At 46.4% G+C, this 22,848-nt stretch overlaps 1 protein-coding gene across 3 annotated transcripts in view; it reads right to left on the reverse strand.

Annotated features, from left to right (window-relative positions):
• Positions 1 to 19,869, reverse strand: part of SLC41A2 (solute carrier family 41 member 2) — a 94,025-nt gene extending 74,156 nt beyond the window's left edge. The window contains exons 1-2 of one of the 3 annotated variants that reach the window (XM_039484617.1): positions 19,779 to 19,869; positions 2,230 to 2,980 (exon numbers count right to left, since the gene is read on the reverse strand). In XM_039484617.1, the coding sequence (XP_039340551.1) occupies positions 2,230 to 2,787 (558 nt within the window). In that variant the 5' untranslated portion in view covers positions 2,788 to 2,980; positions 19,779 to 19,869. Of the gene's footprint in view, positions 1 to 2,229; positions 2,981 to 18,650; positions 19,027 to 19,778 lie in introns of those variants that run through there. The other 2 variants (XM_039484612.1, XM_039484623.1) reach the window with 2 other exon arrangements.
• Positions 19,870 to 22,848: the final 2,979 nt, after the last annotated feature.

Here is a 22,848-nt window from a genome sequence, read left to right on the forward strand (position 1 = left end):
GAGGGGGCCATTTAGGGATCTGGGGCAAAAATCTATCTGGGGATTGGTCCTGCTTTGAGCAGGGGGTTGGACTAGATGACCTCCTGAGGTCCCTTCCAACCCTGACATTCTATGATATTGATGTCAAGTATCAGAGGGGTAGCCGTGTTAGTCCAGATCTGTAAAAGCAGCAAAGAGTCCTGTGGCACCTTATAGACTAACAGACGTATTGGAGCATGAGCTTTCGAAAGCTCATGCTCCAATATGTCTGTTAGTCTATAAGGTGCCACAGGACTCTTTGCTGCTTTTATGATATTGATGTGAGTCATACAAGAAAGGTAGGTAAAGTGAGAAATTTCTACTCAACTTTTCTACCATGCATACATACAGAGCCTATGATAACACTGAGCATTCAAACACTGAATGAGAACTTCCATTCAGCTACAAATGCAAACATGCATCAATACCAAGAGAATTTTGAACCCATGCCCATGTGGACAATCACAGTCTAGACACCCAAACGGTAGAACAGGAAGTCTGAACCCCAAAGAATAAGCAATTGAATGAACAGGTTGTATACAATGTTATTGTGTATATGTCAAGTAACGTCTTTTATGAAAGTTTATGATGTTCTGAACTTGGTGATCATGATGAGATATGTATACATTCTGTGCTTATGACTTTATGTATATAAAAACTCAGCTCATAATCTGTGCTGCAATATTCAGCTAACCCTTGCTTCCACTCTGCCACAGGCCAGCATTCACAGCCAACCCTCAGCCTTCAAGACTGCCCCTCCCTTTTGGATGAAGACTTTTTTGTTTGAACCTTCCTTTTAAAAAGGACTTTCTCCCTTTTTTTTCCTTCCCCCTCCTCTCTTCCGGCATGGTGACTCATGGTTAGAGTGACCATATTTCCCAAAGGGAAAACGAGATACGCCACAGGGCTGGCCCAATCCACTCGCCCGAGCCCTGCCCCATTTCCCCCTCTGCAGGTGGGTCTGGCCCGTTCCCAGCACCCCCTTCTCCCCTGGCACATGGGGCTGGCCCATGCCCTGCCCCCTCTCTTCCACATGCATGGAGTTGATCTGAGTCGCTGGCCTGAGCCCTGCCTCCCCCATGCACAGAGCTCTAGTCCAAGCCCAGCCTACTCCCCACGTGGGGCTGGCGTCACTGATCGCCCAAACCCTGCCTGCCCCCTGCACAGCTGGTGTTGCTGCTCTCCCAAACCCTGACTCCCCACTGCACGGCTGGCATCGCTGCTCGCAGGAGCCCTGTTTCTCCCTGCCCTGCAGGGCCGGTATTGCCACTTGCCCACATGCACATTCCTCTGTGCCCCGCTTGGGGTGCACACCCCACTTTTTTGGCAAAAAAATGGGACAAACTTTTTTGGCAAGAGCAAATGGGACAAATGCACACTTTTACCAAAAAAGTCAGGACGGCCGAGACAGGACTTAAAAAAGGGACAATCCTGACCAAAACTAGACGTGTAGTCAATCTACTCATGGTTATTTAAAGTGGAGAAATTCTACGGACCATCATCTGTCTTTTCCTGGGTTTTAAAATGTTATGTGCTTTGAGATAGTCTCCTCTGGTTAGGGAGGCAACCCCTCCCTGCCTAGTTGACCAGCGCCTTGTTGTGAGGGGTAGCTGAATGTTGCAGTGCAAATTACGAGCACAATTTTCTATATACATAAATAAGCACAGTGTGTATACATATCTCACAATGACCACCAAGTTCAGAACACCATACACTATGACATGGCTTGACATATTTGTACACATAACATTATATGTAACCAATTGATTCAGTTGCTTATTTTTGGTTCAGACCTCCTGTTCTTCCCTTGGGGTGTCTGGATCCTGATTGTCACAAGTGCATTAAGTAATTTTTAAAACCTTTAGGATTCAACCAATATCTGCATTTGTACAGCACTTTGCATAATAAGATCCTGGCCCACGACTAGGACTCATAGGTGTTATTGCAATACAAATAAAAATAATAAAAAATAGGTTGTCACCAGACAGCTGTGACACAGTGAGCATACCCCTGGCAAATTTCAAGTTTCTATCACTTCCTATTAAAGCACAAGAGCTGTTAAACATTTGTAACAGTGTATGACTTTCTTCCTACTCAGAACTGGCTGAATGTCAGTGACTACGAAATAAAGCAGTATGTACTGCCACACTAGAATGCATTAGGAAAATTTCTTCGATTATCTAACAAAAACCATGTAAAGTGAATACCAACCTGCACAATATCCAAAACCATACCAGCAGAAACAGTTCCAAATCCTGCTAACAAAAATGGTACAAGTATCTGTAATGCCATAATACTACTGGACTCCTTTGGTTGCTTTCTGCTCCTTTCCACAATGGCATCTTCATCACCATCACTAGACAAGGTGTCATCCTTCAATATGGCATCTGCTTCTGATGTGTCCATCCCATCACAATAATTGTAACTGGCAAAGTCATCATACTTTGGACTACAGCTAGATGGACTGTGTCCATTACTACCATGAAAAGCTGGTTCTGAGAAGTGATGATACTCCGTGTGTTGATCCAATCTAACATTAAAATTGTGTCCTGTGTGTTGTAATCCATCTTGCCAGACACCATTCACTTTATGTCGCTCTTCCTGCTTTTTGTGGTAAACAACTGGAACCATACTCAACAGCAGGTTCAGAAACTTGTCAGACTGAATTGTATTTAGATTTATAGTCCAATTTACAAAACTTTCTCCATCATAAGCTTTACCATTACCATTTATTTTGGTAGTGGTAGATCTTCCTTTACAGTTAGTCATAGTGTTTACAAAAATATTACGGGGAAGATCACTCTGTTCTTTAAACTTCAGTGAAGAAACACAGCAGATGAGTCAACAACAGCCACACAATCATTGATTTTAAAATCAAATAAATCAAAATGGTCACGCTTATGTAGAAAATGTTATTTTCATGGATCTTAGATCTTGAGCAATTCCACAACCGAGTTTGGATCTGGAAAAAAAATACATAATTTCAGTAGTTTGATTGTGTGTATGTATCTATCATAATTATTAAAACAAATAGAAAAGAAATAACATAGCCTACATTCTCATGTTACTACTGTATGCTGTGAAATGAAGGAATTTGAATTTGAATCCAGCTTGGTCCTTGACTCATAACTCTTGATGGTGGGGGCAGGGGGGCATGTGACTGCCCCATGCATCACCTCTGGCCCCTTTCCCACTCCCCCTGCACTTCCCACACCTGGTCCAAGCCAGCATCACCTGGCCCCTACTCCCCTCACAGCTCCTTCCCCACTTCTCCCATCGCCTCTCCACTGCAGGCGTGGGCCAGAGTGGGCTCTGGACACCTTCTACCGAGCAGGTAACTATGGCTGCAGGAGAGGAAGGGATGGGACTCAAGGGCTTCCCCACACTCCCTCTGGCAGAGCTGTGCTGCCAGCCCCATCTCACTTCCCTGCTCTGGGTGCCTCATAGAGGGGCTAAGTGGGAGCACTAGGTGCAGGTGCCTTTCCCAAGCATGTCCCCCTCAGCTGCACTCAGCCAGACTCTCACCCTAGCAAAAATCTGTGGGACATGTGACTCCACGTGCCTCCCTCCCACATATGGCCTCTAATGAGAAGGAAGAGGTTAGGAGCACTATAAGGATAAACCTCTAAATCAGGGGTAGACAACCTGCGGCACGCAAACTGATTTTCTGTGGCGCTCACACTGCCAGGGTCCTGGCCACCAGTCCGGGGGACTTTGCATTTTAATTTAATTTTAAATGAAGCTTCTTATACATTTTAAAAACCTTATTTACTTTACGTACAACAATAGTTTAGTTATATATTATAGACTTATAGAATGAGACCTTCTAAAAATGTTAAAACTTATTTCTGGCGTGCAAAACCTTAAATCAGAGCAAACAAATGAAGGCACACCACTTCTGAAAGGTTGCCAACCCCTGCTCTAAATTCTTGGATTGCCTTGAACTGTTACTATAATGGTGCCTGGTTGAGTTGGGTAGGAAGCAGTCCTGCTGAAGGTTTGTGTCATCAGAAGAAGCTATGACAACATCCTGGTGGAAAGATGAGCAGGGATGTACTTGGTAGATGGCTTGTGCTGCACCTTGTACAAGAATGAACCTTTGGAAGGAGCAGGGTAACAAGAGTAGGAGAGGAATTGGAAAAGAGGGGAAATGGCAAGCCAGTGATTTAGTAGTGGGTCAAGGAACTATCATACAGGAAAATTTTATTTTTGATATCTAGCCTGGTCCTTTGTTTCTGGGACTTTGTGGGAAACAAATGGCTTGAATCTACCTCTGGTGATCCTTCTGGCTGACACAGATATAATAATAACAAGCTCTGAATGAAGCTAGACCATGCCTGCCTCACTTGGCCAAACATGGGATTGAGGAAGATCAGAGAGAAATAGCAGGGATCATCGGTGTTTGCAGGTCTCTCGGGAGGGAAATGATGTTGGGGAAAGTATGAATTTTTTTATAGCCACAAGGATAAACCCAAGTTCCTGATCTAGCTGTTCAGCCCATAAGGATCCTTACTTTCAGGTGGTAAGTCTCAAGACAACATTTTGAGTTGGGGAGGCCTTAAATGCTCATTTAAAATCTGATTTACTGAAGTTACTATTAGCCAAACACACAGATTAAGATAGGTGTAATTCAATGTTTGTATGCTCAAGTAAGTGTATGCTACATATTTTCATAATGTTAGATGTACAGTATATGTATTATAAGAGAAGATCTTTTTTAAGCAAGTTGCAGACTTTGCTTTGTTACAGTTTAACTGAACATATATGACGGCAACAACAACAACTGGATCTAAAAGAGAGCAACAATTTTAGTTCTGGTTTGCAGCTTAACAAACGGATATGCAAACAAATGTTGTTATGTTCAGAAGCAACATAAGCCATTCTTTATAGTGTAGTTATGGTCAGAAAAATAACTACAAATGTTACCAGTGTTATGCATCAACCAAACTGCAGCTACAGCATGATTTTAGAATATTTATTGTTGATGATTATGGCTTTGGGTACTATTACAATGGAAAGTCACTTCTGCAATCAAAGAGGCAATCTAGTTTTCTGATTAAAAAAAAACTCCAGTAAGTGTACTTCAAAAAAAATTAAGAGAAATGTTAATAATCCTATTCTATCTCCCAGCTCTCTTTTTTGAGGGGGTGAGGAATAGGGAAAAAAGAGAGAAGAAACTGACATCTCATGCTTCTTTTTCTCCATATTATTTGTCTTCAACTGTAAGATATTTACAAAGGAGGCAGCACATTTTACAGTTATATCTCCTTTCCCGTTACAAGTTCTATTACCAGCTCAGCTACTGACTTCTTGTCTAATCTTGACACATCACTTAGGCCAGAGTTTTGCCTAACTTGAAACCTTAGGGCCTTAGTCTCAGAGCTACTGAGCACCTGCACCTCTCACTAGCTACAACTGGAGTCAGAAACTTTTGAAAGTTTGGGCCTTAACATCTGTGTACCTCGGTTAACCAATCTCTCAAAATGCAAGAATACTTACCTTTGTAAATCACTTAGAGATGCTCTCATGAAAGCAACTGCAGAAGTGCAAAATACAATCCAGCTGTAGCCAGAGCAGCCAGTACCCTCTGGGGACCTGAGTGCTGTGTCTCCCACAGCTTTGGGGATTCATATTTCTTTCTACTCAAAAAGCATACATACAATATTCATACCAGCATTTCTATATTTGCACTTTTTAAGATTTGTTTAATCATCCATACCTATAATTATATAGTTAAAGAAGATTAGTGCAATAACAAGTAACAGTGAAACCCAGAAAGAATCTCCAGCAGATACTGAGACAATCTTGGCATTTTGAATCTTATTTTATTCACTGTAAATCAATGGCAAATAATCATTGTATAATTTGAGGATGGTGGAAATTCTCTCAAATTACCAGATGATTTTCTAATTGACAACTGTAAACTTTACTGCAGGTTAGAACACAGTTTAATTTTTCTTCTTACTTCTAGTTCTAGCCTCACTAAAAAACAAATTCTGCTGTTGGAATTTAGTTAACGATTCTGTTGATTATGTACAAGACATAAAAAAACAAAAAATTCAACTAACTCTCCCATATTGTAGTTGTAACGACTATGTAGTGTTAAAAGGAGTAAGAAAATATGGTTCAGAATACAAAAGGAAGCAGAGTAATTACAAGGATGTGATTTTTTACATTGTAACTTTTCTGACATTGTTGACAACACAAAGGCATCAGTCACACATTTAATATATAAGCCATAAACCTGGCTACACCGAATTCCTTTAGAACTAACATGCATGACATCCCCCTGATGAGGAATGCCAATGAGCTCAGCTAGTTCAACAGTATTTGAAGCATTTACTTCCAAAACCCAGCATCTGCTCCTGATGAAGTTAAGAAAACTGTAGTTCATAAAAGTATGAACCAAACTCCATGTTATAGCCCTACAGGTTAAAATGCGGTCACAGTGTAAATAGATGCTATTGAGGCCAGCACGCCATTAGTAGAGTGAGCACTCAAACACAAGGTCATCGGGAGTCATACTATGACACGACACTAAGACATCCTTTGAGCCAAGATGACTTCACCCTTAAATGTTTCTCCAGAGCCCACAAATACTAACTTTCTAAACAGCTCTTAACATCAAAGGTATATAAACTGATCTTTTCAGAATGACTATGGGGATTTGTCTAAAAGACAGGCAGTTGTACTGGCTAATCAAAATGAAAATCTGATACTACTTTTGTCACAAATTTGGGATGGTTGGGGGGCAAGACAGGCCTAAATGCTACCTTGCCTTTGTGGAGTATAATATAAATTGGAAAGGCCAGCAGGGGCTGAAACTCTGAAACCCTCCTGGCTAAAATAATGGTCACCAGAAATGAGGCCTTCAGTGAGAAGTGCAAACTCTCAAGGGATATTCCATGAGTTTTGTTCATACCAAATGCAAGTCTCAAGGCTCACTAGACTGTCTCCCAGATGAGAGGATATGAGCTTGTAAACTTAAAACAAAAAATTAACCAGAGGTGTACTCCCCTCTCTCTGCCCCCTTTCCCCCATCTTATAACCAGATTGAAGTTATACCTGGACATAACTGCCTCTCAAAGCCAGACATGTTCCTGTGGATCCTTGGATCCAAACAAATTCAATTACTGGAACTCTATATCCCCAAGGGTCAAAGTCACCTTCTTAGTTGTAGATTTCTCACTTGCAGCAGAAACTTTGAATGACTCTGAGGCAGAGAAATAATTTCAATTCCTCCATAGGAACCTGGGATAAGGAATCAGGTTTCCTGATCTCAGAAACATCAGAGACCAGATGTTTCCAGAGTCTTTCTCCAACATATCCTGACTGTTAGAAAACAGCCCTTTCTCCCCAAAAGCTATTGAGTTCTATATATGCAGTTCTACAGCATCAAGACATTATGTCAATAACAGGGGGACAAAAACTATGTTTTTACAGAGTATGGGGAGGTGGGAGCAGATTGGATTTGTTGGGGTGCTTTATCAGGGGTGAGAGGGCAGGTCAGACTCAAATTTAGAACTCTCTCTCTCTCTAATGGATTCAAACCCTGCATCTTGGCAGAGGGTTAGACAAGACAAGACAAAACAACAGTTGAATCAGAAACTTCAGTACCGAAGAAGACCTGAGGTTCTGTGAGAAGAAATATTTTCACCTATTAACTGATGGTGTGCTGAAACTGCAGCCTATCAGGCTGACCAATATTGTCTCACTGTTTCTTTGTACTCCCTTGTCTGTCTGTATCCATCAGTTCTGTCTTGTCTTATACTTAGACCATAAGCTCTGGGAGCAGGGAATGTATTTTTGTTCTGTATTTGTACAGCACCTAGCACAGTGAGGTCCTGGTCCATGATTACCTAGGTGCTAAGGTAATAACAACAATAATATACTTGCTAATATACACTGCTGTTTTTATCATGTCAGCCATACTAATCTATACCCATCATACCACATATGTAAAAATTTCTAGGCCCTATAACTGGTTTCTGTGGTAATATTTGCAACTATATTATTATTATTACTGTAGGACCTAGGTAATCATGGACCAGGACCCCATTGTGCTAGGTGCTGTACAAATACAGAACAAAAATACAGTCCCTGCTCCAAAGAGCTTATGAACTAAATATAAGAGACAATCAATGGATATAGAAAAATGAGGAACTACAAGGAAGCAATGGTCTCAGCACACCAGCAGCCTAGCCATTGTCAAATTTTCTGTAGGCAAGACGACAAAGGGGAGTTTTAAGGAGGAATCTAAAGGAGAATAATGAGCTTTATGGGGAGCAGCTCTCAACCGTGATGTGGCTAGACATCCACAAGGAGATGTCAGAGAGACTGGACGAGATTTTATTTTGGATAGGAGGAGACAGGCCTGGAACAGAGAGACATCTGAGAGACTTCAGTATAACGATGATAGCTGAATTTGTGTTTGCAGATGAGAAAACCCATAGATAAGATAGAGGGAGAAGAGAAGGAAGTCCCGAGGAACCTCCCACAGAAAGCTGGAGGTGGGCGGGGAGTGGGAAGATCCTCCCAAGGACACAATGGAAGAGTGATTAGAGAGGTAGGAGGAGAACCAGGAAACTACAGAGTCAGGGAAGCCATGGGGAGGAAAGATATCAGGAAAGTGATGATCATGGTGCACTGCACTGAAGGTGGCTGAGAGGTATAGGAGGAGGAGCATGGAATACTGGTTCTGAGATATTGCTAGGAAGTGTTCATTAGAGACCTTAATGAGAGCAGTTTCAGTGGAGATCAAGGGTCAGAATTCAAATTAGAAAGCGTCTAGGACAGATTTAGAAGAATAACTCCAGCCAGTGATTGTAAACAGTGTGTTTAATGAGCTTGGAGATGAAAGGGAGAAGGGAGATGGGCCAGTAATTAGAGAGGCAAGTGGGGTCAAGGCTAGGTTTTGGGAGTTTTCTGGGTTTTTTTTAAATGAGAGAGACTAAATCATGCTTATATTGTATGGGGAGTCAGAAGAGAGTGAGTGGCTGAGTAGAAGAGTAAGGCAGGAGATAAGAGTGGGAACAAGGGAGATCAGGAGATGGGATGGGAGAGGGTTACTGGGGCAAGTGGAAGGATTAGAGGAGAATGTGACAGAGGAAGAGGAGGAGATAGAATTGTAGGAAAAGAAGGCAAGACAAGGGGAGGAGGGAAGACGTATTCTATCCATTTTCTGTTGGAAGAAATTGGTGAGATTCTGTACAGAGAGAGTGGAGGCAGAATGAGAGGAGGGTTTGAGGAGTGAGTCAAAGGTGGTGAGAATGCAGAGGGGATTGCAAGTGTGGGATTCAATTAAGTTGGAGAAGTTTAGCAAGAAAGATGTCAGAACTGAAGGAGAATGAGTTTGTAGTAGAGCAGTGATTCTCAAACTTTTGTACTGGTGACTCCTTTCACATAGCAAGCCTCTGAGTGTGACCCCCACTTCCATAAATTAAAAACACTTTTTTATATATTTAACACCATTATAAATGCTGGATGCAAAGGGGGATTTGGGGTGGAGGCTGACAGCTCACAACCCCCCATGTAATAACTTTGCAACCCCCGAGGAGTCCCTACCCCCAGTTTGAGAACCCCTGTAGTAGAGGAAGTCAACGTGGTTACAGGATTTCTATCAGAGACCTTCTGCAATGCAAAAGCAGGAGTTGAGGAAGCAGACATTGGAGGTGATTCCAGGAGCTGGCAGGGTGGACCTTGAGATGTGAAAGAGGCAAAAGAGTTAAGGGTGGACAGTGAAGTATGGAAAGAATCAACAACCATATCAATGGCAGAAAGGAAAAAAAGAGCTGAGCACTGAGAAGTCATCAGCACTGATGGACTGGAAGTGACAGAGTAGGCAAGTGAAAGGTGGTGAGGAGGACGGCTGATGTGTGATGCTGAAAGAGACCGGATGACAGTTGGAGAGGGGGAGCTCATCAACAGAAACAGGGAGAGTACTATGCTCGGTGAAGACCAAGTCAAGTGAACCACTCTTTTGGTGAGTGGGAGAGTGGAACCAGAGCTTCAGGTCGAATGAAAAGGTGAGGGTGAGGAAATGTGTAACTAAGGAGTCAGGTGAGTCATCAACATGGAAGTTGAAGTCACCAAAGATGAGTGTGGGAGATTGTGAGGCGGGAAGAGAGAGCCAAGAGTCGAAATCAGAGAGGAAGGCTAATAGGAAGGAATTGGGTAGACAGTAGAAAACAACAACATGGAGGAAGAGAGGAGAGAAGAGTTGGGTGCAGTGCTAGTCAAAGGAGGAGAAAGAGTGGGAAGGGAAGGAAGAAGGGGTTAGTAGGGGCAAGAATGGGAGAGGGGAAGCCTAACACCCCCACCACTGTCTGATCCAGGGCAGGAAGTATGAGTGAAGGAGAGGCTCCATAAGAGAGGGCACCTGCAGAAGCAGTGTTGGATGAAGAGATCAAGGTCTCTATGAGAGCCAGGAGCTGGAGCGAGTGAGATATACAGAGGTTGTGGATGGCTGTGATCTTTAGAGATGAAGTGGGCATTTCAGAGATAGCAAAAGGAAGAGAGTGAGGAGGGAGGGGCATGGATGTGAGGGTAGGAATCGTGATGGGAAGGGTCTGGGAGGTGGAATGGCGGGAAAGAGAGAGAGGGATGGGGTCCAATGTCAGAAGTGAGGAGAATGCTGCAGATATGGAACATAAGTTTGTGCGAGTGGGAGGAAGGGGGGAGATGATCAGGGTGGAAAGGGGAAAAGGAGTAAGTAAAGCTGGTGGGAACTTTTACTGTACGAGGTGAGAGCACAGACATTGGCAAATGGAGCTGGTGGGGAGGAAGGGAAAGAAGGAAGACAGATGCTATGATATAAAAGAGGAATGTGGTGAGAGACACGGATGAGTGGCAGATGGACAAGATCACAAAACAAACAAAGGATACCACATGCTAGTCACAGAGCTAACATACAACAGGATAAACACAGTAAAGTAAACATACCTATCTAAGGAACTCTACCATTGCAAACTACGAAATCTTGCCTATGTAAGTTTATCTAAATATTACATATGGGAACTACAAAAGAAAAGTTTAATTTTAGTATTTTTGCCAAAGTATAAAGCTATCCTAAATTATGGTTTAACTTGCCAGTCTTAAAAAGGATCAGTTAGTTTGATGAGAATCAGGGTATGTTGTTTACTGTGTATTGTTTTCCATGTGGCAAACATTGGCCTCTTACATTTGGTAAGGACAGTTTCCCCCCTCTTCTGGCCTTCAAAGAACTCCTCAGCCTCACCAAGCTTATCATTAGAAGCAAGCTCCCCACAGGCAGGGCCATCCTTACTCATACGCAAAGTACGCAGATGCATGGGGCACCAAATTTCCTGGTGGGTGCCCTGCACAGCTGTGTGCTGCTCCAGCCCCTGCCCCGCTTCTTCCCCAGAGCCCCATCCCTGCTCCGCCCCAGCCAGGGGCGGCTCTAGGAATTTTGCTGCCCCAAGCACGGCAGGCAGTCTGCCTTCTGCGGTGTGCCTGCGGGAGGTCCGCCAAAGCCGTGGAACCAGCGGACCCTCCGCAGGCAAGCCGCTGAGGGCAGCCTGCCTGCCGCGGCGCCGGCAGAGCGCCCCCCGCGGCTTGCCGCCCCAAGCACATGCTTGGCGTGCTGGGGCCTGGAGCCGACCCTGGCCCCAACCCTGCTTCTTCCTGCCCCTGAGGACTGCAGCAGAGCCAGGCCTGCACTCACTGGTGGTGGGAAGTGCAGCGACCTGGCCCCAGCTGCGCCACCAGTGAGTGCTGGGGGGCAGTTCCCCCTTGCCTCACCATCCAACCCACCCCACAGAGACCTGGGGCTGCCCCCCCCATGGAGACTTCCCCCCCCCCCTTGCTGGGGGGCTGCATAGGGCCCCAGAATAGCTACGGACGGCCCTGCCCACAGGCCAGGACACACCAACTCAAAGAGGCATGAGATCCTGCCAGAACAACAGATGCAAAACATGCAGACATATCTCCACTGCTACAATGATCAATAACCCAAGATCCAGGGGTCGTACACATGCCTATCACAACATGCAGTGTACCTCATCCAGTGCATCACATTCCCCAACAACAACTACGTGGGTGAAAACAGACAGACAATCACTACACTCTTGAAAGAACTCACACAGGGCTGGCCTTACCATGAAGCGAACTGAGGTGGTCGCCTCAGGTGCCAGACTGGGAGGGGGAGGGGGGGCGCCACTAGGACCCAGAGTGTAGAAGATTGTGTCTGCTGCTGGTGCATATGTATTCTCTCTGCTCCAGATGCACAGAGATGGTGGAGTGCTGTGCTGGAGGAAGGAGGGCACAAGCGACATAACAGGCAGGCAGGAGAAAAGGTGAAAGGAGATAACAGAAAGCAGCAGCAGGAGCCTCTTATATACCTCTATAGAGAGAGAGGAATAGGAGCCTCTTATGTACCTCTATAGCACACCCAGGAGCCTGGACTGATTAACACCAGCTTCTCAGGGAGCTTCCTGTTTCCCTGAACCCACTTGAGGAGAACAGGCACTCAACTGAAGTAGTAGGAGCCAGTTAGGCCCTTAAGATGCTGATATCTTCCCTCACTCAGGCCCTGCTACCAGCCTGCTTATTTGTCCCCTTCAACTGAGTGTTGAGAGCCATTATAGCTGGCACAGAACAGCTGTCATGAGTGAAAGAAGAAAATGCCCCTCTGGGGCAGCATTCAGAAAAAGAAAGAAAAGCTTCCTTTGCTTTCTATCTAAGCAGGAAGGAGCTCTCCTGAGATCATAGACACAGATGTTCACAGTGAGCCTTCCAGACCCAGTGAGGATGTGAGTGGTGAGATGCCTGATCTTCCAGTTAGTCAGAGTGCAGGTGACCTGGCAGCTACTGCAGCATCCATATCTCCATCTCAAATGGATGTAACCATGCACATTCCTGAAGAAAAGTGTAGATCAGAGAGGAATGTGGTAGAGGCGCAAGAAACTGCTGCTGCTGAGTTTAGTTCCTTAAACTAGATGATCCAGGACTGTGGACCCACTTGAGCAGTAGCCTGAGGGACTTCCTTGTACTGCATGGGCCACAGCAAGTGAAAAACTTCATGTTCCCTAAAGACAATGATAATAGAAGTTTCCATCCAACACATTGCTGGTGTGAAATCCCAAATGGTGACAAAGTGGAGAGGCCATGGCTTATGTATTAAAAAACCCAGAATGTTGCATACTATTTTTGTTGCAAACTCTTCCAGTCTAATGTTCCAGCCACATTGGGTTCTACAGGCACAAAGGAATGGAAAAATCTGGCTAGAAATCTGGCATGCCATGAGAAGGCAGCAAATCACCAGAGAGCATTCCATAGGTGGAAAGAGCTTGAGATGAGACTAAGGTTAAAGGCCACCATAGATGATCCGCATCAATAGAAGACTGCATCAGAGTCTCTTTACTGGCAAAATGTTCTGAAAAGGCTCATTGCCATTGTGAGAATGCTTGCTACCCAAAACCTAGCACTGCGTGGCACTTCAGCTCAGCTGTATGTGCCAAACAATGGAAACTTCCTTAAAAATGTGGAGCTGATGGCTGAGTTTGATGCTGTACTCCAGGAGCATCTAAGAAGAGTCACCACCCAAGAAATGTACACACACCCCACTACCTTGGAAAAACAATTCAAACTGAGATCATACAGTTACTGGCAACAAAAGTCAAACAGAAGATTGTGGCAGATCTGAAATCAGCAAGATATTACTCTGTTATTCTGGACTGCACACCGGACATCAGCCATACGGAACAAATGACTTTAATGGTGCGTTTTGTAAGAACAACAGAACCTAATGAAAATGTCCCAGCAATGGTGACTGTCAGAGAGCATTTTCTAGAATTTATTGACATTGATGATACTACAGGAGCTGGTATGACAAATGTGCTTCTTAAGAAGCTGGAAGATATGGGAATTGCAATAGCTGACATGAGAGGTCAGGGCTACGATAATGGTGCCAACATGAGAGGAAAGAACAGAGAAGTGCAGACACGGATCCGAGAGTTAAACCCTCGAGCTTTTTTGTCCCATGCACTTCTCATTCATTGAACTTGGTGATCAGTGAAGCAGCATCAGCTTCTAGTGAGGCTGCTGAATTTTTTAATGTAATTCAAAGCATCTATATATTTTTCTCTGCATCAACTCATCGATGGCAAATTTGGAAGCAACAGCTGGGAACATCCTCTCTGACACTAAAACCACTGAGTGCCACATGATGGGAAAGTCAAGTGGAGGGAATAAAGCCTATCAAACACCAAATTGGGAAGATAGATGATGCCATAGTTGCCATTATGGAGGATAATGTTATGACAGGAACTGTTTGTGGGAGAACAGTGGCAGAGGGAAATGGAATCACCAGAAACATACATAACTTCAAATTTCTGTGTGGCTTAGTGTTGTGGTATGACATACTGTTTGAAATAAATGTTATAAGCAAGAGACTCCAAGGTGTTGACCTTGATATATCTGGAGCAATGGAACAACTGGACAAAGCAAAGTCATACCTAGTCTTACTGGTCAGATGAGGGATTTCAAAACATTCTGAAGAGTGCACAGAAGTTGGCAGAGGAACTTCACACTGAAGCTATTTTCCCACCCAAGAATACAAGAGTCACCAAAGAAGACATTTTGATTACGAGGCACAGGATAATCCCATAAGAGACCCCAAACAACAATTCAAAGTTGAATTCTTTAACTAGGTGTTCGATTGTGCAATACTCAGTGGAAGAACATTTCATGCCGCTCAAGAAACACAGCAGTATATGTGGGATGTTGTATGATATTCCAAAACTCCTCACTATACCTGAAGAAGATCTACACCAGCAATGCAGGGCACTAGAGACAGTGTTGACACATGATGACATGCACGATATTGATGCAAGTGATTTAGGTGATGAACTGAAAGCCCTTTCAAGATACGTTTCAACAGGATCAACTCCAAAGGCTATTCTGGAATATATGTGCAAAAATAAGATGACCACCCTCTTTCCAAATGCTTTTGTTGCTCTGTGCAAACTTCTGACACTTCCTGTAACAGTTGCCAGTGGAGAAGTTGAAGTTACTAAAAACACATCTACACACCACAATGACACAGGAGAGGCTGGTCGGCCTTGCAACCATCTTAACAGAGCATGAACTGGCCCAGACTGTATGGCCCAGACCTTCAACAAGCAGCAGTTCAAATCTTTGCAACCAAAAAGGTACGAAAAGCCCCACTTTGAATAATCAAACAGATAAAAATGCCAGTGTTTACTATGTAGACAAGAAAAGTTACGTTTGCTGTTCAGGCATTTGAAAGTTAAGTGTTACTTAAAATTTTTGAACAAGGCATTTTAAGTTATTAGTTCTCCTTTATTGGGGTAGGTAGCAGAGCAATACCATGAGAGGAGTAGAACAGGAAGAAGGCAGAATTAAGACCTTTCAAAGTTTTGGCCGAAGAGAGGGGGCATAGGGGCATCATTTGAGCTCCCCGCCTCAGGTGCCAAAATATTGTGGGCCAGCCCTGAACTCACACAGAAAAATGACAGAAAACAAAAACTTCATATGACTTGTCAGCGAACAATTCACAAAGTGATCGCTCCATATCTGACTTTTTAGTTCTGTCGTCAAAGGAAACCTGCATAACACCTTCAAAAGACGAGCCTGGGAACTTAAATTATTAACTTTGTGGAATACTAAAAACCACAGACTTAACACAGACTGGTTTTATGGATCATTTCAACAATTTGTAATATACCTTTACTGCCTGCTAACCCTTAATTGGCCACTTCATTTTAAATGGTTTCCTACAGCAGGGGTTCTCAACCTTTTTCTTTCTGTTCCTCTCCCCCCTCCCCCCAACATGCTATAAAAACTCCATGGCCCACCTGTGTCACAACAACTCTTTTTCTGCATATAAAAGCCAGGGCCAGCATTAGGGGATAGCAAGCAGGGCAATTGCCTGGGGCCCCATGCAACAGGAGCCCCTAAGAAGCTACACTGCTCAGGCTTCAGCCCCAGGTGGTGGGGCTCAGGGCCCCAGGGCTTCAGCCCCATGCAGAGGGGCTTCAACTTTCTGCCTTGGGCCCCAGAGAGTCTAATGCTGGCCCTGCTTGGCAGACCAGACCCCCTTAACCTGCTTATGGCCCCTCAGGGGGCCCCGAACCCTGGTTGAGAACCACTGTCCTACAGCATGTGTGACCCCGATGCTTAACAATTCATCCCACCTTGTATTTAACATAGACACATTGGTTACCTTCCCCAGACTTAAGGAAAAGCTCTGTAAAGCTTGCAAGCTTTTCCCTTACACAAACAGAAGTTAGTCCAATAAAAGATATTATCTGACCTACCTTGTCTCTCTCCTATTCTGGAACCCACCTGGCTACAACAACACTGTATACAATCATATAGTCATTTCCATGGCTAAAGACAAATGCCATAAAAATTGTTTGATTTCATTATGAGATCAAATCTAAGTTATAGCAAGTATAACATTAGAAAGTGAAAGTGATATCTAATGTCGCCCCGTTCATACACTAAGTCAGGGATAGACAACCTATGGCACGCGTGCCAAAGGCGGCACACGAGCTGATTTTCAGTGGCACTCAAACTGCCCAGGTCCTGGCCACCGGTCCAGGGGCTCTGCATTTTAATTTAATTTTAAATTAAATTTCTTAAACATTTTAAAAACCTTATTTACTTTACATACAACAATAGTTTAGTTATATATTATAAACTTATAGAAAGAGATCTTCTAAAAATGTTAAAACATATTACTGGCACGCGAAACCTTACATTACAGTGAATAAATGAAGACTTGGCACACCACTTCTGAAAGGCTGCCGACCACTGAAATAAGTAATGCAACAGTCCTTAAACTCACTGGGCCCACATTTTTGTAGGAGTCAGAAGATCAAGCAGATTGTATGTGTGTATTTCTTTTTGTTTTGTTCTTTTGTGTATATATAGCAGAATCTCAGTAATTGGTACTAAGGCTTGTAAATTACTATGTGTCCTGACCTGTCCATTGGGATGGTTACTGTAAGAGCACACTGGGTTAAATCAATAGGGCTATTGGAAAACCGACAGGAAGGTGAAAACACTGACTTTCAGTAAGACCCTCCCACCCCAGCAAACACTGGAGGGTTGTTACAGGACAATGGGAGAGCAATTGACCCTGAGGGAACAGGCTCAACTTCCCACTGAGTCTTGCAACCTAGTTTTGAACTAGTGTAGCCAAAAAGTCTGCAAACTGAGATAACAAAGAACTCGGGCTAGTTTTAAAAGGCACACTCCTGCAAGCAGGAGGAGAGACAGTTAAGGGAAACAGACTGACACCCTGAGCTCAGAGGTTAGGGGTGAGTAGGAAAGCAAGGCCAGCTTAGGGCATCTATGAGAATGGTAGGGCTCTAGGTAAAACAGACATGCAAACATACCTATTGTTGTTTTAAAATCCTTTCTCTTATGGTTTATTCCTACTGTTAGTACTAAAAAATACTTCGGTTTAAAACAGGTAGTAGATGAGGGGAGGGGACGGTGATGAGGGGAGGAGGCTGTGTTGGGTAGATAGGTGATGGATGTGGGGGACAATGTGGACTAGACAGTGGTGGATATGGGAAGGTGGGGGGTAGACAGGCTGTGTGGGGAAGGGGATGTTGTGGGGGTAGATAGGTAGTGGATGAGGGAGGGGCTTACAGAGCTAGAGGGGCGGTGAAGGGGGGAAGGGCTATGGGGAGTAGAAGAGCCATGGATGGGGAGGGGCAGTGGGGAATATATGAGCAGTGGATGGGGAAGGGGCGATGGGGAGTAGATGAGCCGTGTATGGGGAGGGGCTGGGGGAAGTAGACAGGCAGCGGCTGGGGAGGAGAAGTAGATGAGGGGCGGATGGGCAAGAGGGAAGTAGATGAGCAGCGGATAGGGGAGGGGTGGTGGGGGTGAGGTGGGGAGGGGCGGCAAATCGGGTAGGGGCGGTGGGGAGCAGGTGGGGGTGAGGTAGGGAGGGGCGGTGGGGGTGAGGTGGGAAGGGGCGGGGGGAGCAGATGAGCGGCGGATCGGGTAGGGGCGGTGGGGGTGAGGTGGGGAGGGGCGGCGGATCGGGAAGGGGCGGCGGGGGGAACAGATGAGCAGCGGATAGGGAGGGGCGGTGGGGGTGAGGTGGGAAGGGCGGCGGGGGGAGCAGATGAGCGGCGGATGGGGAGGGGCGGTGGGGGTGAGGTGGGAAGGGGCGGCGGGGAACAGATGAGCAGCGGATGGGGAGGGGCGGTGGGGGTGAGGTGGGAAGGGGCGGGGGAGCAGATGAGCAGCGGATGGGGAGGGGCGGTGGGGGCGAGGTGGGAAGGGGCGGCGGGGGGAGCAGATGAGCGGCGGATGGGGAGGGGCGGGGGGGGGTGCGGTGGGAAGGGGCGGCGGGGGGAACAGATGAGCAGCGGATGGGGAGGGGCGGTGGGGGGTGAGGTGGGACGGGGCGGCGGGGGGAGCAGATGAGCAGCGGATGGGGAGGGGCGGTGGGGGTCCGGGGCGCGGTGTTGTTCTTCTGATTTACTTATTTAGAAACTTTCCTGCTCGGAGCATCCTCCCCGGACCCCGATCCCGGCAGCGCCTCCCTCCGCGCGGCGGGTCCCGGGCTTCTCCTGCCCGTGCTCGGCTCCGCTCAGGGACTCTGTCGCCCCGGATGCCCGCCTCACCTGGGCGATGGTAGCGCCGGCAGCCCGCAGCCCCTCGCCATGGCCGCTCGCTGCCTGCTCTTCGCACGGACCAGCCCGGCTGCAGCGCTGACAGCTCCCGGGCAGGGTGAGCGGCGCCCCACTGAGCAGGCGCGGTGCCCGCACGGAGGGCAGAGGAGGGGCGGGGCAGCCCCTTGATGATGTGGCCCGTGATGCGAGTGCGCAGCAGCCGCTGCAGGACCTGCCAGTGAGCTCGGCTCGCGGGGAACCCCCCAGCGGCAGGGGCCGAGCGCGAGGAGCCAGCGCCAACCGTCATCCTGAGCTCCGGGGGCGCGAGGAACCGCAGCCGGGAGGGGGGGGAAGCTCTGTTGTAACCTACGCGCATTAAGCACAGGGGAGGGGAGCGCTCGGCTGTTCTCCCCAGCAGCCCCCTCCCCTCGGGCATAAAGGGGAGGCTGAGGGGGCCGATTACTTGGTCACAGCCGTATGGGGGGGCGTAGGGTGCCACGTAATGACTGATGCCCCCAGCCCGGCGGGGGGCGGCTGGGGTGTGATATTCCCTACACTCCCACAAACGGGGGGTGGGGGCAGTGAACCCCCCTCTTCACACACACATGCACACAAAGAGGGGATGGGGTGGGGCGGGGCTAGGGAGAGCTTCCCAATGGGGCAAGTGGCTGTACAAGAGGTGCAGTGATCCCATTCCCCACACACACACCCCCAGAGATCCTGGTGGAAGGAAGGAATAGAGGAAGGTTAAGGGGCACTTTAACACACACACATATAGATATAGATATATACACACACACACACACACCCCAAATAGGGAAGGGTAGGATCAGAGTGATGACAATTTCCTTCCCCAGCACTTTGAAGAGCAGCAAAGGGGAAGCTACAGGGGCAGAGAAAGCCTCCACCCCAATTATCCCCTCAGAAAAAACTAATTGTTTTCTAGCTAGGTGCCCTTTTTAAAAAAAAGTTTCCATTTGGTGCAGCCATGCCTCCACACCACAATGAAAGATGCCCAGTCAATCGTGAAAATAATTTAAACCAGCCCAGTGCAGAAGTCACACATAATTGCCATCCAGTTTGCAATTCAATGCTGTATTAAAAAAAAAATCCCTCCAGAAAGCCTCTGGTTTTAATTACCTAGACTCCAGGAAGCATAATTTCAAATCCCAGCAGTTCTGGTTCAATTCTTCATCCTTTCCAGATAGATAAACAGAGTTCCAAGTTGTTTACTGTGTGCAGGTCTACTGAGTGAGATACTGTGTGCTCTGAGGGGACGTCAGAGATGAACTTGCTAAATCTTGCTCCACAGTTTGGCTTGCCAATGACACACTGGTTTCTTCCTATTTTCACATTTCCAGTACTGATTTCACAAGTGCTGGTTTCTCATTGATTAAAAGTGGGTGGGTGGCCTTCTCTGTTTTGAGCAACCACACTATAGATTTGCAATGTATGAAAGTCAAAAAAGGATGGAAAGCAGAGTAAGCACCAAATGTATTCCTGGCAATGCTTTTGCTTTCACTTGTAAAAGCTTTATTGGCAACAAACACACAAGACTCAACAATTTTTACTTATTTGAGACTCTTGTACAGAATGCACTTGAGCACTTTCTTTTAGCTTGATTGAAATAATTTCATTAAGAAGTCAATTGATTTCATTAATTGGTTCAATGAAATAAAAAACATATATTGCTGTTTGAAAACTTTTCTCTTTAGATTGGCTGGTTTTTTAATTGTCCTTGCCCAAGTACTCTGTGATATGCCCAGAAAGCTTTAATAATTTAAGGCCCTAATCCTGTGAAGATTTACACACGGGCTTAACTTTACACACTGAGTAGCCCCATTGAAGTCAACATACTCATGCATGTAAAATTAAGCACATGCAATTTCAGAGTCTAACTATGATACGTATGTGGATTCTTTGTTAAAGTAGATATAGAGAGAGGTGAAGGTCAACTAATTTATTTTGTGCTAATATTTTAAATTCAAAATGACTAATTTTTACATTCAAATAGTTTAACATTTGTACAAAACATTGAAAGTATGTGCCGTTATTTTCTAAAAGAGTACTTCCTACACCGATGCTCTGTACTTCATAGCAGTGGAGAAACCTGAAGTGGAAAAACTTTTTAAAAAAATCTATACATGAATTTAGTGATCATGAAATCTGTCAAGCTAATGACTCTGGAACCTGTTTTTCCCTCTCTAATCCACAGAACATAATACAGCGTGCCCAAAGCACCAAGTGTCTGCAATAAGTGGGAGCTAAATACTATGAGCATGTGAATAAAAGTTTAAAGTTAAGTATGTTGGTAGATGTTTCACAGGATCAGGGCCAAAATCATTTGCATTGAAATAGTTAACAGTGTTGACATTCATGTCACCATAATTAGTTTTCAGAGTGAACATGCTGTTGAGATTAATTGGACAGTATACACCTTTTAGACCTAATGTTTAGGCTGTTTGCAAAATTCAGAAAGACTTACACCTGGTCCATGCTATCCAAGTTATTTTCACAGTTATGAGAGATAGCTATATATATATATCTGTAAATGAAAATTGAGATTCTGGAGCACAACTGTATGGAAAAGAGTGAATTCTGCAGCAAATTCAGTGGCTACATAACTGTGGAATATACAGAGGCCAAACATGGGTGGCAGCAGTAGTGGAGGCTTCCCCTGCTTTGGTCAGTCCCTGATCTGGAGGGACCACTTTTAGGGAGAAGGCAGTTCTTCCCCTCCAATGCCCTGCCCTGTGGCATGTAAGTTTTGCGAGTTTTTAAAATCATTATTATTTTATGGTGTGTATGTGTGGGGGGAGGGGTTTCCTGGTAGTCAAGGGGCCTTCTCAGATGGGGGCCTGGTGCAAGTGCACAGTGGTTAATTTGGGCCTTGGAGTAGGTGTTTCATTCAGCAGTACCTGGATAAATTTAAACTCCAGATCACTATGATATCTTAGGCTTATACAGGACACTGTGACCTAATACAATATAAAATTAACAATAAATGCAATAAACTCAAGTAATATTAAAATACACCAGTATCTTATTTATACAGCTATAAATCAGAAAAATCCTAAATGAGATTGCCTAAATTTCTGTTCTGTCTCTCTTCCAACTCCTTTCTTTATCATCTTTCTTTCCCCTAAGAGAAAGAGTTAAGGATGCCTTGATCCTGCATAGCCTAGGTTTCACAGAGATTCATATGCAGATAAATCTTTGTGGAACCTAGGCTATGTGGTACTTTATTCCACAATTACATTATATTGAACCTACAAGGAAGTTACAACAGTTAGGCTGCTGGTGTGCTGAGACTATTGGCTGTCTTACTCACCAATATCGTGTCCCGGCTCATGTCTCTGGTCCCCCACCCCCTGCCCAGTGTCTCTGCCCCCCAGCCTCCCCACTCAGTGTCCCTGCTCCCCCAGTCCACCCCGCCCAGTGTCCCTGCCCCCTAGCTCCCCGCCCAGGGCAGGTGGAGGGACCCAGGCTCCCCATAGCTGCCAGTGCGGCTCAGGGCCGCCCAGAGGATTCCGGGGCCCCGGGGTCTCCGGTGGCGGGGGGGCCCTTCCGTTCCGGGACCCACCGCCGAAGTGCCCCGAAGACCCGCGGCGGGCCCTGCCCCGCCGCCGAATTACCGCCGAAGCGGGACCCGCCGCCAGCCCGGTCTTCGGCGGTAATTCGGCGGGGGGGGGGGGCCGCCGCGGGTCTGCGGGGCACTTCGGCGGCGGGTCCCGGAAGGGAAGGGCCCCGCCGCCGACCGCCAAGACCGCGCTGGTCCCGCTCCGCTCGGCGGTAATTCGCCAGCGGGGGGGGTCCTTCCGCCCCGGAGCGGAAGGACCCCCCGCCGGCGAAGACCGGGAGAGAAGCAGCTTCTGCGCCCGGCCCCGCAAGAGTTTGCCGGGCCCCCCAGAGCGAGTGAGGGACCCAGCTCCGGGGGCCCCTAAAAACTCTGGTGGGGGCCCCTGTGGGGCTCGGGGCCTGGGGCAAATTGCCCCTCTTGCCCCCCCCTCTGGGCGGCCCTGGTGCGGCTTTCCCCAACCCAGCTCCAGCAGAAGGGTAGGGGGGAAGGCAGCTCGGAGCTGCAGCCTGGCCATAAGAGTGAGGTGGGCAGCGAACAGCCCCCGCCCAGTGTCCTTGCCCCCCAGCCCCTTCACCCAGGGCAGGTGGAGGGACCCACGCTCCCCACAGCTGCCAGTGCTGCTCTCCCCGA

Source organism: Mauremys reevesii, linkage group 1 (genome assembly GCF_016161935.1).
Source record: "Mauremys reevesii isolate NIE-2019 linkage group 1, ASM1616193v1, whole genome shotgun sequence".
NCBI classification, from domain to species: Eukaryota; Metazoa; Chordata; order Testudines; family Geoemydidae; genus Mauremys; species Mauremys reevesii.